The sequence below is a fragment of the Poecilia reticulata genome, linkage group LG1, assembly GCF_000633615.1.
Source record: "Poecilia reticulata strain Guanapo linkage group LG1, Guppy_female_1.0+MT, whole genome shotgun sequence".
Classification (NCBI taxonomy): Eukaryota; Metazoa; Chordata; class Actinopteri; order Cyprinodontiformes; family Poeciliidae; genus Poecilia; species Poecilia reticulata.
Genome location: NC_024331.1, coordinates 11,403,086 through 11,415,858, shown reverse-complemented (window position 1 = coordinate 11,415,858; position 12,773 = coordinate 11,403,086). Strand labels below are relative to the sequence as shown.

General features: G+C 40.8%; 1 protein-coding gene and 1 long non-coding RNA gene across 4 annotated transcripts in view; one reads left to right on the top strand and one right to left on the bottom strand.

The window, feature by feature from the left end:
• LOC103463029 (voltage-dependent T-type calcium channel subunit alpha-1H-like) overlaps positions 1–10,738 on the top strand; it is a 246,303-nt gene extending 235,565 nt beyond the window's left edge. For all 3 annotated transcript variants that reach the window (XM_017304531.1, XM_017304532.1, XM_017304529.1), the window contains 2 exons: positions 5,225–5,781; positions 7,166–10,738. In XM_017304531.1, coding sequence (XP_017160020.1) covers positions 5,225–5,781; positions 7,166–7,861 — 1,253 coding nt within the window. In that variant the 3' untranslated portion in view covers positions 7,862–10,738. The remainder of the gene's footprint in view (positions 1–5,224; positions 5,782–7,165) is intronic.
• A 337-nt stretch (positions 10,739–11,075) lies between these two features.
• LOC103463005 (uncharacterized) overlaps positions 11,076–12,773 on the bottom strand; it is a 15,486-nt gene continuing 13,788 nt past the window's right edge. Inside the window, exon 2 of the long non-coding RNA XR_533440.2 lies at positions 11,076–11,825. This is a non-coding gene — a long non-coding RNA (uncharacterized LOC103463005). The remainder of the gene's footprint in view (positions 11,826–12,773) is intronic.

Genomic DNA, 12,773 nt, shown 5'->3' with positions numbered 1-12,773 from the left:
ACACAACCTACACACTACAGGTGCTAGCTCAATCTGCCTTAGCCTTTCTTGCTTGACTCTGCTTCTATCTTCTCACTGCTCCCTCTAGTGGTCTGGGAGGTAATCCAACTAAACCTAAATGAGGAACTAACTCAGTATACTACAATCTCCTTGGTCTTGACTGTGTTTAGGATCAAGTTGTTGTCTGTTCACCATTCTGTCAGTCGCTCCACCTCGTTCCTGTAGGCAGACTCATCGTCCCCTGAGATGAGGCCAACTACAGTTGTATCATCTGCAAATTTAACAAGGGTGGTATTTTGATGGACAGAAACACAATCGTGTGTGTACAGTGTAAAGAGCAGAGGGCTCAGCACACAGCCCTGAGGAAAGCCAGTACTGATGTTGATGGATGAAGAGGTATGGTCTATTCTGACTCTTTGTTTGCGATTCGTCAAAAAGTCCTTAATCCAGCAACAGGTGGAAGAGGGGATTCCCAGGTCTGCCAGGTCTCCCCCCCTTGACCCCCTGCAACTGCTGTTACAATTTTTTGAGTCTATTTGACCCATAAAATACGTCACAATTTTAAAGTCTCGCATCTGCCTTGCATTTTTTGGTTTAATACTGATAATTAGCACAATATTTACAGCTCATGAATTTAAAATCCAACGGTCCTCATCCAGTATGCAAGTAGGGTGCTTAAATTTTATCTATTAGTTTTAGATACTGAAATGTCTCTCCAAGAACAACAGTCAAAAGTAATATACAACTACACTTAAAGCAATCAGACTTCTCAAAAATGCTATGTAGTTGCATTTTATTCAAGCTGCAGTACATAACTTTAATAAAAAATATGTTTTCTCCATATTTGGTAAAGCTGTCACCATGTCGTAGCAGTTTGTTATGAGACAGATAATCTGTGAAAACAATCAATCTCCTCCGTCTCCTTCCTGAATTACTATTACTGGTTAAAGTAATGCACCGTTCTGACCAAAACAACTAATCAGAACTAGTAGGACACTCTTAGCGCCATCAATTAGCCTCATTCACTCACTACTAAATGTGCTAATGGTGGAGAAACAACTTATCATTGCAAGAAACCGTTTATCTGCCATCATTGGTAGCTATGCTAACTAAACTGAGCATTCAGTTTGAATCTGCACAGCTCTGTGCTATGCTAGCTACAGCACGGCACAAATCGAGGGGGAGGAAGGATGAGCAGCACCACATGAGATTGTGATTGACAGCACTAAAACTCTCCTGGAGAGTTATTCTCCTGGAGAAGGCAGAGGAAATAGATTTTTCACATATTACCTCTCATACTATACTGTCACAACATCATGACAGTTTTAAAAAATATGTGAAAAAAAAAATTTATATAAAAGTGACATACTGCAGCTTTAATTTCACTCAGGAGAGGACAGATCAGAAAGTTAAATACAGTATATGAATATATTGGTAATTTTTTTCCTTAATTCATTAAATGCTGTGAAATGGAGGCAAACAATAGTTTGTAACTAAGCTAATTATGCTAAATGGTTGATAATCTCACACAGACTACCTATCTTTCTTGGAGAAAAACTGGGTTATAAATTAACACTCTTGCCTTTCTCTCTCTCCCTCTCTCTATTTTGTTTTTTAAAACTTGATTTTATATCTTTTCTTAGCAGAATAGTTACTGCCACAGTCGCCGCTGTATTCAGCTGCAGCTTCTACTGACTTGTAGCTGTTAAGCGCTCCAAGCAGGAACGAACAAGGACATACAGATTTAGGGGGGTTCAGGAAAAAAACTGATGTGTGTTTTTTGGTCTGGACAGGATAACATTACATTTTTACTGCTAAAAACAATCTTTGAATCTTTGAGTATGGCTAATTTTATATTTGACAGGACCCTGTTTTTTATTTTATGTCTATGAACAAAATATAAATAATTACATTTTGGAGGGCCCCCTGCTGGTCAGGGCCCCTAGAATCGTCGTCACTTTTCACCCCTGTCAGGAAGGATGGTGTTAAATGCTGAGCTGAAATTGAAAAGGATACGTGTGTAGCTATCTTGATGCTCCAGTTGGGACAAGACATTGTGCAGGACAGTTTCAACAGCATCTTCAGTTGACCTGTTAGCCCTGTAAGCAAACTGGTGTGTGTCAAAGGTGTGAGGAATGAATGATTGAATATGGCTCTGAACCAGTCTTTTAAAAAGACTGGTTCAGAGCCAATGCATCACCAATGGCGTGAGAGCCGGTAGTCGTTCAGGCAGGTGATGGGTGATTTTTTTAGGAATGGGAACAATGATGGAGGATTCCAGGCATGATGGGATTCTGGCTTGAGAAAGGGACTGATTAAAGATTTTTGTAAAGACCCCAGCCAACTGCTCTGCACAGTCCCTCAGCACATGTCCAGGAACACCATCAGGTCCCGCTGCCTTTCTGGGGTTGATAGATTGTAATGAGCGTCTCACTTCTAATTCCTCCACCTGGAAGATAGAGGTGCTTAGTTGCACTTCTTGATTAGAGACAGTTGTCATTGGAGGCTCGAACTCAGAACGAGCAAAGAAGTGGCTCAACTTCTCTGCTAGTGAGATGTCACCTTTGGCTGTTCCATGGTTGGTTCTGTAGTTGGTGATGTGCTGGATTCCCAACCAAATATGTCTATTGTTGTTGTTGTCCAAATGCTCTTCAATCCTCTCCTTGTAGTCCATTTTAGCTTCTCTGATTCCTCTTTTTAGGTTGCTCTGTGCCAAGCTGTAGAGGTCCTTGTCCCCAGACTTGAAAGCAGCGTTCCTTTCTTTAAGCAGCCTCTGCACTTCTCTGGTCATCCATGACTTTCTGTTTGGGAAGATCCTGATACGTTTTTTCACTGTAACAATATCAGTGCAGGTATTGATGTAACAAAGAACGCTGTCAGTGAATAATTCCAGGTCTGTATGTTCAAAAATATCCCAGTTTGTTCTTCCAAAACAGTCCTGTAGTTGCTGAGAGGCACAGACAGGCCAGCTAGTGATGGTTTTTATGGTGGAATGTTCAGATTTCCTCAGGGTGGTATATGCAGGAATCAAAAATCTGTTGCAGTGGTCAGACTGCATCAGGTGAGGTAACTGCTTGGTTCTATAACCCAATTTGATGTTAGAGTAGACCTTAGTCGATGTATTGAGTCCTCTGGTAGCGCACTTTACATGTTGATGGAATTTGGGGAGCACTACCTTTAAGTTGACATGATTAAAATCTCCAGCAATAATGAAAACTGCATCTGGATAGCGGCTCTTTTGTTTATTAATACTGTTATACAGTATTCTGAGAGCCAAATTTGCATTGGCAGAGGGTGGAACGTAAACGACAGTGATCATTATTACACTGAACTCTGGGAAGGTAGGGAGGTCTGCATTTCAGAGTCATTTCTCCAAGTCAGAGGTGCACAGTCAGTGTCTGCACACCGGGTGTTGTTGACTCCTCCCCCTCTGCTCTTACCAGAGTCTGCGGTGCTATCAAAACGCCGTGTCGTACCATACCATAGTCGTAGAACCATTGTTTCTTAGTTCCTTATTTTGATTATATCAACCTTGTTTCTATTTTACTTTAGTTCAGCCATTTCTTAATGATTCATTATGTTTGTTTATTCCTTGTGTCTAGTCATAGATTACTCTTAGATAGTTGTCCTAGTTTCCTTGTCGTGTACTCTCCATTGCCCTCATGCTATTTTTGGTTACAAAAAGTGTGTGATTTCTCTGCAATTTGCTAAGTAATGTTTATGAAAATGTTAGTTGGACCTTATGACAATATTTTATCCTGTGTGTTTAATGCTAACCTTTTGTGTATTAGAGAAAAACACTAAATAAAAAAAATTCTACAGCCAAAACTTACTTTTAAAGTTCAGAGGAAGTGTGTTTCGTTCCACCTGTTGTTCCAACGTTTTGTTCTTAAAAGCCCCAAATTCATATGATGTCCATTTCCATGATAAGTGTATGTATACGTTTGGAGACTCCTGGAGAGTAAGTACTCTTTATTAGGAATCTAAACTTGGATTCAAATGTCAAAACTGTAGAACTTTTCTGCCAATTAAAAATCAATGCCTAAATAACACACTAGGAATCAATTTTCGGACATTAAGTCAATGCTTAATGGTTCATACTAAAGGTTGAACTCTACAGGCTCTGTTCGGCCAATGAAAGCCTTCAAGGACATTGCAGTAGGAGTGTTTGTATGTGTTATTGTAAAACAGGTGAATGAATGGAAAAATGTGCGCACACAAGTACTGAGAGTTCCAACCTACTACAGAGGCACAAAGTCCTCTTTACTGTGTAACGTCCCCAGTTATAATTAGTAACGTCGGTGGCTCAGAAGGTTAAGTGTGCAATCAATAAGAGGATCTTTGGTCCACTTCCAACTTGTTAATTGGTTTTACATTGAAATATGAGGTAGATGTTCACTTAATGTCTCTGAGCAAAGTAGATAATGGAAAATGAAACTCTTTCTTTTAAACCAATAGAACAGAATTTGGAGTGTCTTCTTTACTTGTTTTTTCTCTGTAGACTCGTGGTACTCAGATGAATTCAAATGTCTGTAAACTATAGAAACCCTTATAAATAACAAATATAGCATTTCTAAATTCAGTTCCTGAAGACAAATCATGTTTTTGTGTGCTTGGTTTTGTCATGAAGTGCAGTGTGGAGTGGTGAGGCAGACGCAACGGACCCAGGTTAAAAGGAAGAAAATGATGATTTTAATGACATCCTAATGAGCTGCATAAAGATGGATCCAGCTTTTGTTACATATGACAAATTGTTCCAAATCCAGGCAGCACAGTAGAGCAGAAGGCTCGAAACTGGTAGCAACTGGCAAACAAGAAACATCTGATGGAAGACTAGACAAGACAGAATACAACAAGGACCCGACAAAGACACAGAAACACAGGTGACATTAAATACACGGAGGGTAATCAGGGACCGAGATACACCTGGGAACAATCAAAGGGAAGACAGGACAACACGGAGACTCAAACGATTTCACTTATAACATGGGAAAAATGAATTGTTATAAGTGAAAAAAATCTACCAGTGGAACTAGTACTTTTCATCAATGTTCAAGAATTATCGACTTAAAACAAGCGCCTACATCTTGCTGAAAAGTTACTTTGTAAGCTAGTTGTGTCTTATTTCAAGTGTACTATATTTTCTCTAGAAGGTAGACCAAAGTACTTGGTAAGATTTTGTGTTTTTGCAATGTATGTCTGATTCTTGGGTCATTTTGTACAGGCTCTGCGTCCTCTCTGGGTTCCAGTGCAGGCAGCTCTCTGCTGCAGGTTCCAGGAGCTCTTCCTGCAATCAGCCACGCTTCACTGGGCTCTAAACATAGCTCCAGGCCCATCATCTGGCTCAGCACCTCCCAAAGCATCGACAGGCACTCCGTACACAGACTCAGTCCGGCTGACAGCATTGAGGGCCACAGGCTCAGTTCGGCTCAGCGGACAAACAGGCACAGACTGAGCTCAGCTCACAGTATAGATGGATATAGATTCAGTCCGACCCGTCGACTGAACAAACACAGACTCAGCTCCACTCACAGTATGGATGGGTACAGACTGAACCTTGATCTGATCGCAGACCGGCCGAAGCTGCAGTCCAGCCACAGCATGGAGAGATGTCCGTCTGTCAGGCTGAGTCTTACAGAAGCAGAGAGCAGACGTTCTTGCTGGCTCCGTCCTGAAGAGAGTATGGACAGAAACAAGCTCAGCCCCACCTATGTTCCAGAAAGTTTCATCTTAAAGAGACCAGCATCCTTCCGCTCTGCTGGCAAACAGTTAAGGAGACAGGTGCGTCATTTTCTGCTGCTATCTCTTATTAAAGTCATATTTTATGTCTTCACTGATGCACAGAAATTTTAAATTTTATGAAAGAAAAGAAATACATAAAAATGATGTGATTAGGCTAACCTATTATTTGCAACAAGACTTTCCAATTTCTGAAGAAATTGCAGAAAGTGCCTGACTTTAGTTTCATAGAAGCAAAAATAATTGTTTCTGGGGAGGAAGGGTCTGACACTAAAGAGTCGGAGCTAAATGGTAAACAGATCTATGAATAGTTGTTCATCTTTAATTCTGATGGATATCAGAATCAGTTACTTTAAAGGAACTGATTCTGCATGGGTTCCAACACATGAATGTTCTAAGCATGGTGTTCAGTGACCAGTCTTGCTAGTCCTCCTTTTTTCACATCTTGCATTTGATTTTTCTACTTCTGATAGCTGTAGAGCTATCAGAAGTAGCTATACAGCTACTTATGGATTATGAAAATGTAAATGATCATTTCCATAATCATTTACAGTATAGAATGATTATCAGTCAATGTCACGATGTGTGTGTACCCCGCTCTTCCTAAGGTGAATGCAATACAACGTTTTACCAGCAGATGGTGATTTGAGCAGGATTTTACCTGAACCATTTTAACTAAGCTACACATAGACAGTGAAGTGAAAGTGTTGTTTGTGTAGGCCAGGGTGCTCAGGTCCAGTCCTCCAGAGTTACCGTCCTGCAACTTTTATGCGCATCTTTACTCCAACAGACCAGGATCAGCTCTGAACAGGCCTGCTAACGAGCCGTTCATTTGATTCAGGTGTGTTGTGGCAGGGAAGCATCTGGACGTTGCAGGATGGCAGCTCTGGAGGACTGGACTTGAGCAGCCCTGTTGTAGAACAGGGTGCGACAACAGGGTCGCTGTTGTCGCACCCTGGGTCCCAGAACCAATGTTCTGTTGTAGAACTCTGGTTCTACAACAGAACTCTGCGGTTCTCTTGGAGTAACAAGGCAGCTTAGTTCGAAATTTTAATGTAGATGGATTTTTTAAGTAAAAATGATCAGTTAGCATCCATGGATGGATTTTTAGATGGATGGATCATAATTTTTTTAAATTATTGTGACATATTTGCTAGTAACACACACAATATAATTTTTGCATCATTGTTTTTGTGGACAAAATGTATAATTATTTTGAATAGTATCCAACCTTATGCTGAACAGAAAACATGAAAATGCCCAGAAAATATTTTAATTACTACATACAGATGGTCGACAAGTATGAAGAAACACAGATGGCTTTTTTTAAAATAACGATGTGATAACTTAGTGAGTTTATTTCATTATATCTTTGTGTGTGCATGTGTGTGTGGGGTTGTGTGTGTGTGTTTTTGTTTTGTCCCAGGCGGCTGTGTGCTGCGACTCCCTGGACCAGAGTGGGTCAGCTGATGACCTGGCAGAGACCTGCCTCACTGAGCCCCCGGCCGCCTCCCCTCCGCTGTGCCAGAGATCGTCCAGCGTGCACACACTGAAATACACTCACCCCCAGAGGGTGATCTCCTGCAGGAGCCACAGCCGGAGCCACAGTGAGACCACCACCAATGAACATGTACCTGAGCAGGCCAGCTGTGACTTACAGTCAGACACAGAGGCAGAAAAGAGGCCCGTCAGCCCTCAGGGCCCGTCCAGTTTGAATGTCACCAGCACTGAATCCATCCTTTCTGTTCCACTGCTTAACCACAGAGCGGCCGGGTTAGACCCCACCCCCATGCTGGATGATGCTGATGAGGAGGTCGATGGTATGAACGGTTCGGTCACTCGGCCTGCTCCCAGCGGACATCTCTTTCCGAGTCCCGGGGAGCAGCGAAGTCGCTTCAGTCACTCGGCATCGCCCGTCTCAGGCAGGAGCAGGAAGCACCGGATGAGCCCACCGCCGGGTGGCGAGCCGGTCACTAAGGCCACACAGTTTCTAGACAGCAGTGTTAAGCTGAGGAGGCGGACTCTGTCGTTTGATGCCACCACTGTCTCCCCTCACCAGCAGGAGGGCAGCTCTGTGGAGGACAAAAACACAGAGCCAAACATTCTGCTGAACTTCTCATGAGAGGCATAAGAGCTTCAGACTGAAGCAGGAGTGTTTCCTGCTGTCTTATTAGATTTTTACAGTGTGTGAAAGATACAAGTGAAGAAATCTAAGGACTCTTTTGTGCTTCAAGCACACAAAAATGCACACGTAAAAGTTGTCTATTAGAGTCTTAGCTTTAGTTCAGGCACAGTAGCAGCCCGGCTATCTTTACAACCTTCCTGTTGCTTGCTCTCCTGCTGTTGCCATTCCTCATCATTTTTCTACCAGCCTAGGTCAGAATACAACACAAAGATTGTGAAGCTTCTTATATACAGTGCCTTACAAGAGTATTCACACCTTTTCAACTTTTCCACATGTGGTGTTACAAAAAACAAACCACAGTGTAGTTTGTTTGAAATAAAATAAGTTTCATTTTACTTTGTGAAGTAAAGTATGCTGTTGCACCCCCACAGCATGATGCTCCTGCCACCGTTTTCCAAAGTGTGGAAAGTTTATTTATATGCTCTTTATTTCCCACCACACATACATTTTGTTGGCCAAATACTGAACTATTAGTCTTGCTTGACCAGAGCACATTTTTCCTCATTTGCTGTATCATCCTCATCACTTGTTGCAAAATGGAAGCATAAGATTTCTTACTGCTCTCTTAAACGGTCTTTCTCCCACCTGAGCTGTGGATCTATGCAGCTCCTCCAGAGTTACTGTTGTCCTCTTTGCTCCTTCTCTCAGTGCTCTCCTTCAAGCCACTCCATAATTTGACCTGTCTGCTGTAATCTTTGTGATGCTGGTTGTCCAACAAATCTGCTTCTCAGAGCAGTGAATTCTGATGAAGGTATCTGCAAGTGGACACTAATAACTTATCAGATAACTGTTGTGGGATGACTTGTTGCAATGGGTTTCATTTAGTATATAAAAAAAACTGAGTACAATAGCGTGCAATATTTTTCATATTTCCATAATTAAGAAATTTGCTTTTAAAGTCACTGGTAGCCTTTATTCAACAGTAGCTTCATAGGAAGAAGGATAGAGAAGAGGAGATATGCAGCAAATGGCCCAGAGAGGGAAATGGAACAAGGGACCACTGAGCTGAGGACCAGAGCCTCTGAGCGGTCCACCTGCTCTACCACTGATCCACGTGGTACCCCAACTAAGAGCATTATGTATCACTTTAGCTCAGCTTCATTGTTATGTAGGACTTTGTGTTGGTCTATCAAGTAGACTCCCAATCAATTACTCTGAAGTATGTGGTCGTGAACAAAATGTGGAAAAATACATAAGATTCAAATACTTTTGCAAGGCACTGTATTTTCAGAAGTCTGTGGTTTTATTTTAATTAGAAATGCATCAAGAGTCCAAAACAACTTATTAGGCCTGACCCAAGTCAAAGCAATATATGTGTTTGTGACTTTGTCACATTTGAGAAACTTAAACCAAAAAAGATGATTTCAAGTTGATGCTAGTCTGTTGTTCAAAGTTGCAGTATGTGACTTTTATATTTTATATAAATATATATTTGTTGAAACTGTTACTATATCATGACTGTAAGGTATGAAACAGATAAGCTGTAAGAAAAATCAAGCTCCTCTGCTTTCTCCCAGTATCAACTAGAAACAACCAGTCAGAACCAGGAGGTGGGTACCAGCGCTGTCAATCACCCCTCTGTGTGGTGCTGCTCATCCTCCCTCCCTCCCTCTTACCCCGTTTCTATCTGCTAAACCGTAGCTAACATAGCCAGTTGTGAATGCTACCAGTACCATGGCCAAGGATCTAAGACAGTTCTTCTCTAATGTAAGTTCTTTCTCTGCTATTATCACCCTGTGAGTACATGTGGATGATTGATAGCGCTAATACCCTCCTCCTGGCTCTGATTGCTTACTTTTGGTCAGGAATGGTGCATTTCTTCAGATGGCCAGAGTAGCTCAGGTGGAGGAGATTAATCTTTTCACAGATGGTCTGTCTCGTGTCACATTGTCACAACATGGTGACAGTTTAAAACAAATATGTAAAAAAACAGTTTTTATAAAACTTACATACTGCAACTTTCACTAGTTTTTTTTACCAAGTGAATCTTCCTAACTTTTATAGTTTTATAGTGTAGTACTTTAATCTTCTTGATATTTAAGTGAAGAGACCAACTTGATTTCTTATCCTTACAACAGTTTTCAAAGCTAAATCATAAAAGCTGGAAGCTATATTTAATTATTATACCTTGAACAGGGTTTTAAAAAAAACGTATGGATGGTCTTCAGCCTCTATCTCGTACTTCTTGACCAGTAGTACCATCATATGTTCATTGTTTAAAAATCTGCAATGCTTTTATATCTTTTTAATTTTTTTGTAACAAACTACCATGACTGGACAAGCCCAGTCCCCATCAACCTGGAAAATCGTTGTTGCTTTTTGAACCGTTCAGATAAAATCGTGTGGTATGACCTGGACTGTAGTTGTGTCTACCTCTTTTTTCCTCCCCTGCTTCTATCTATTTGTATCTTAACTTTTTTCACTCCCCCTCTCTCAACATCTTTGTATTCTCAGGGTAGAAGAAGTTCAGACGTATTTCAGTGTGAAATATGTAAGTGGAGCTTTGCAGCGTTAGACGGCCCCCTGCTGTCTGAACTTGGAGCTTGCCCCTATTTCTCTTCATTGTTTAAAGAGACAAAGCTGCACAGGAGTAGGGAGGTGGATTAGATGGAACTACAGAAGGACTTATGTAAGTGATGAAACAATGCTTACAGTTTGTAGAGAAGGTTGTATTTTATTAAAACTGCAAACATGATAAAAGCTGCATTTCTACATTTCTGAATGTCAGTTTACCAGCATTATATCAGCATAATATAATGCTACACAATGAGCTGTACATGATTGGACAGAGCTGGAATAAAACCTCTTCCTCTATGACTTTTCTCTGACTCTTGTTTCACCTAAAGATTGTTAGAAAAAGATCGTCTTGATCCAGCCTGCAATCTAAAAATACTAGACATTCAGCAGCTGCCTGCTACTGCTAATGAATTCAGCACAGCTCTTTCTAATTATGGCCTTCCAAGCATTGAGATGCCCAACACATCCTCAGATGTCATTCACGATACATAATTACATTGAAAACTGTTTCAAAGATCAAAGGAAGCAAAAAAAAGAAAGAGAAAAAAGAGAAAACATCTGATGATCATGTGAACACAGCCAGAATCACAGTTTTGATCGTGGTTTATGTCCTTTTTTTTTTTTTTTTTTTTTAAATCAATTCAACAAATCACAATAAAATATTTAATCACATTTATATTTTACACTGTCAAGAAACTATTTCCTTCAAGTTCTGCTGTTTCTTGCATTCATCTCACAATATGTTGGTCATACCTTCAGCTGCTGGGTGACCAGCTTGAGCTTAATGAAGAGCGTCTCTCCCACTGTGTCCATTCATAAGGCAGGTAAAGCATCTTCACTGGTCTACATCTATGTTAATCTACACTTCACCCAATAAGCATGCAGCCAGGATGTTGCTCAGTGTGAATCTGTACATGTGTTTCCAGGTGCTTAACTGCATACAGATGCTAAGTGAGTACATCTGTACTCACCTGCATCAACATCTGTGTATGTGTGCGCTTGCATGAACAGAACTAAGCTTAGCCAGCAGTTGCCATGGTGAAAAGGGATCCAACGGCTCCCTGGAGGGGATGGAGTCCCAGTAAAACCAATAGGGCGGGTGGTCCTCAGCTCAGTGTGTTGTGTCGTTCAGTTCAAATCTTCTCTTTTTGCGTTTCTAAAAAGCAGGAGCCACTTGTCTATGCTGTGTGAGTTTCTGGGGGTCCAGGGTTTCGGTGAAGGGCGTGGCTTGGTAGGGGTTGGTGGTAACGATGGTGCCTCCGTTGGGGATGGGGTAGGGAGTGGCTCGGGCGTTGCTTGGAGGAGGGTCAAGGTGCTGCCAGGTGAATAAGTTTGTATTACTGCCGGTTAGATAGCGCCGAAGAGCACTTAGCGTCAACACAGCCTGTTAGTTACACAAACATAAGAATGAAAATTAATATTAATGTCAAAGGTTCAGAGAAACATTCAGCAAACTTAATTATTCCTAAGCTGTTGCAGGTGCAACAATATGAAATGATAAACTTAATTTAAACAGTAAGAACAAGACAATGTTTAATCAACTTTTTAATCAACTTTAGTAAGTATCTTAAATTAGGAAAACTCATTACACACTGTAGCATTCTAATACTGGCTTATTTATTAACCTTTTGTTCTTTCTCAGACCATAAAGCTAAGTACAGCATAATCTTTAATCAAACTACTGCGCCATGTGAGGAGGATAAGCTCTATTTGATGCAAACCTCAGCAACACCACACATAAATATAAAAACACAAAAATAAAACACAAGATCTAACAATAATATATATTTCTATTTACAAATAGAAACATAGAAAAGGTCTCTTAGCCACAGTAACAGTCATAATGTGGACGCAACATTTAACAGCCAAATACGGGACGATTCCGTATTTAAATACGGAGAGAACACTATATACAGTGTTCTCTAAGAAGTATATTTTTAGGGTGCAGTCTCAAAAGTGTATTTGGCTTCCAGCCATTGAATCTTCACTTTTACTGAACAAAGTGTTGGCCAGAGGCATCTTTCCTTGGTTCAGCTTGGAAGTGGAAAAAAGGAGAGTAAGAAGTAAAACACCCACAAACCTTAGATTTGAAGTAATCCAGTTATGATGTTGACAGTGTAAGTACTTATTAAAACTGTGTCTATAAAATAACTAACAGGGATGACTGTCAGTAAGCATGAGCAGGATAAGCTGTTCCTCCTTGGAGAGCTTTCATACGTACAGAAGCGCATTGCTATCACGTTATAACGTGATACGTATCTTGTTAAAACGTGATACGTATCTTGTTATAACGTGATACGTATCTTGTTAAAACGTGATACGTATCTTGTTA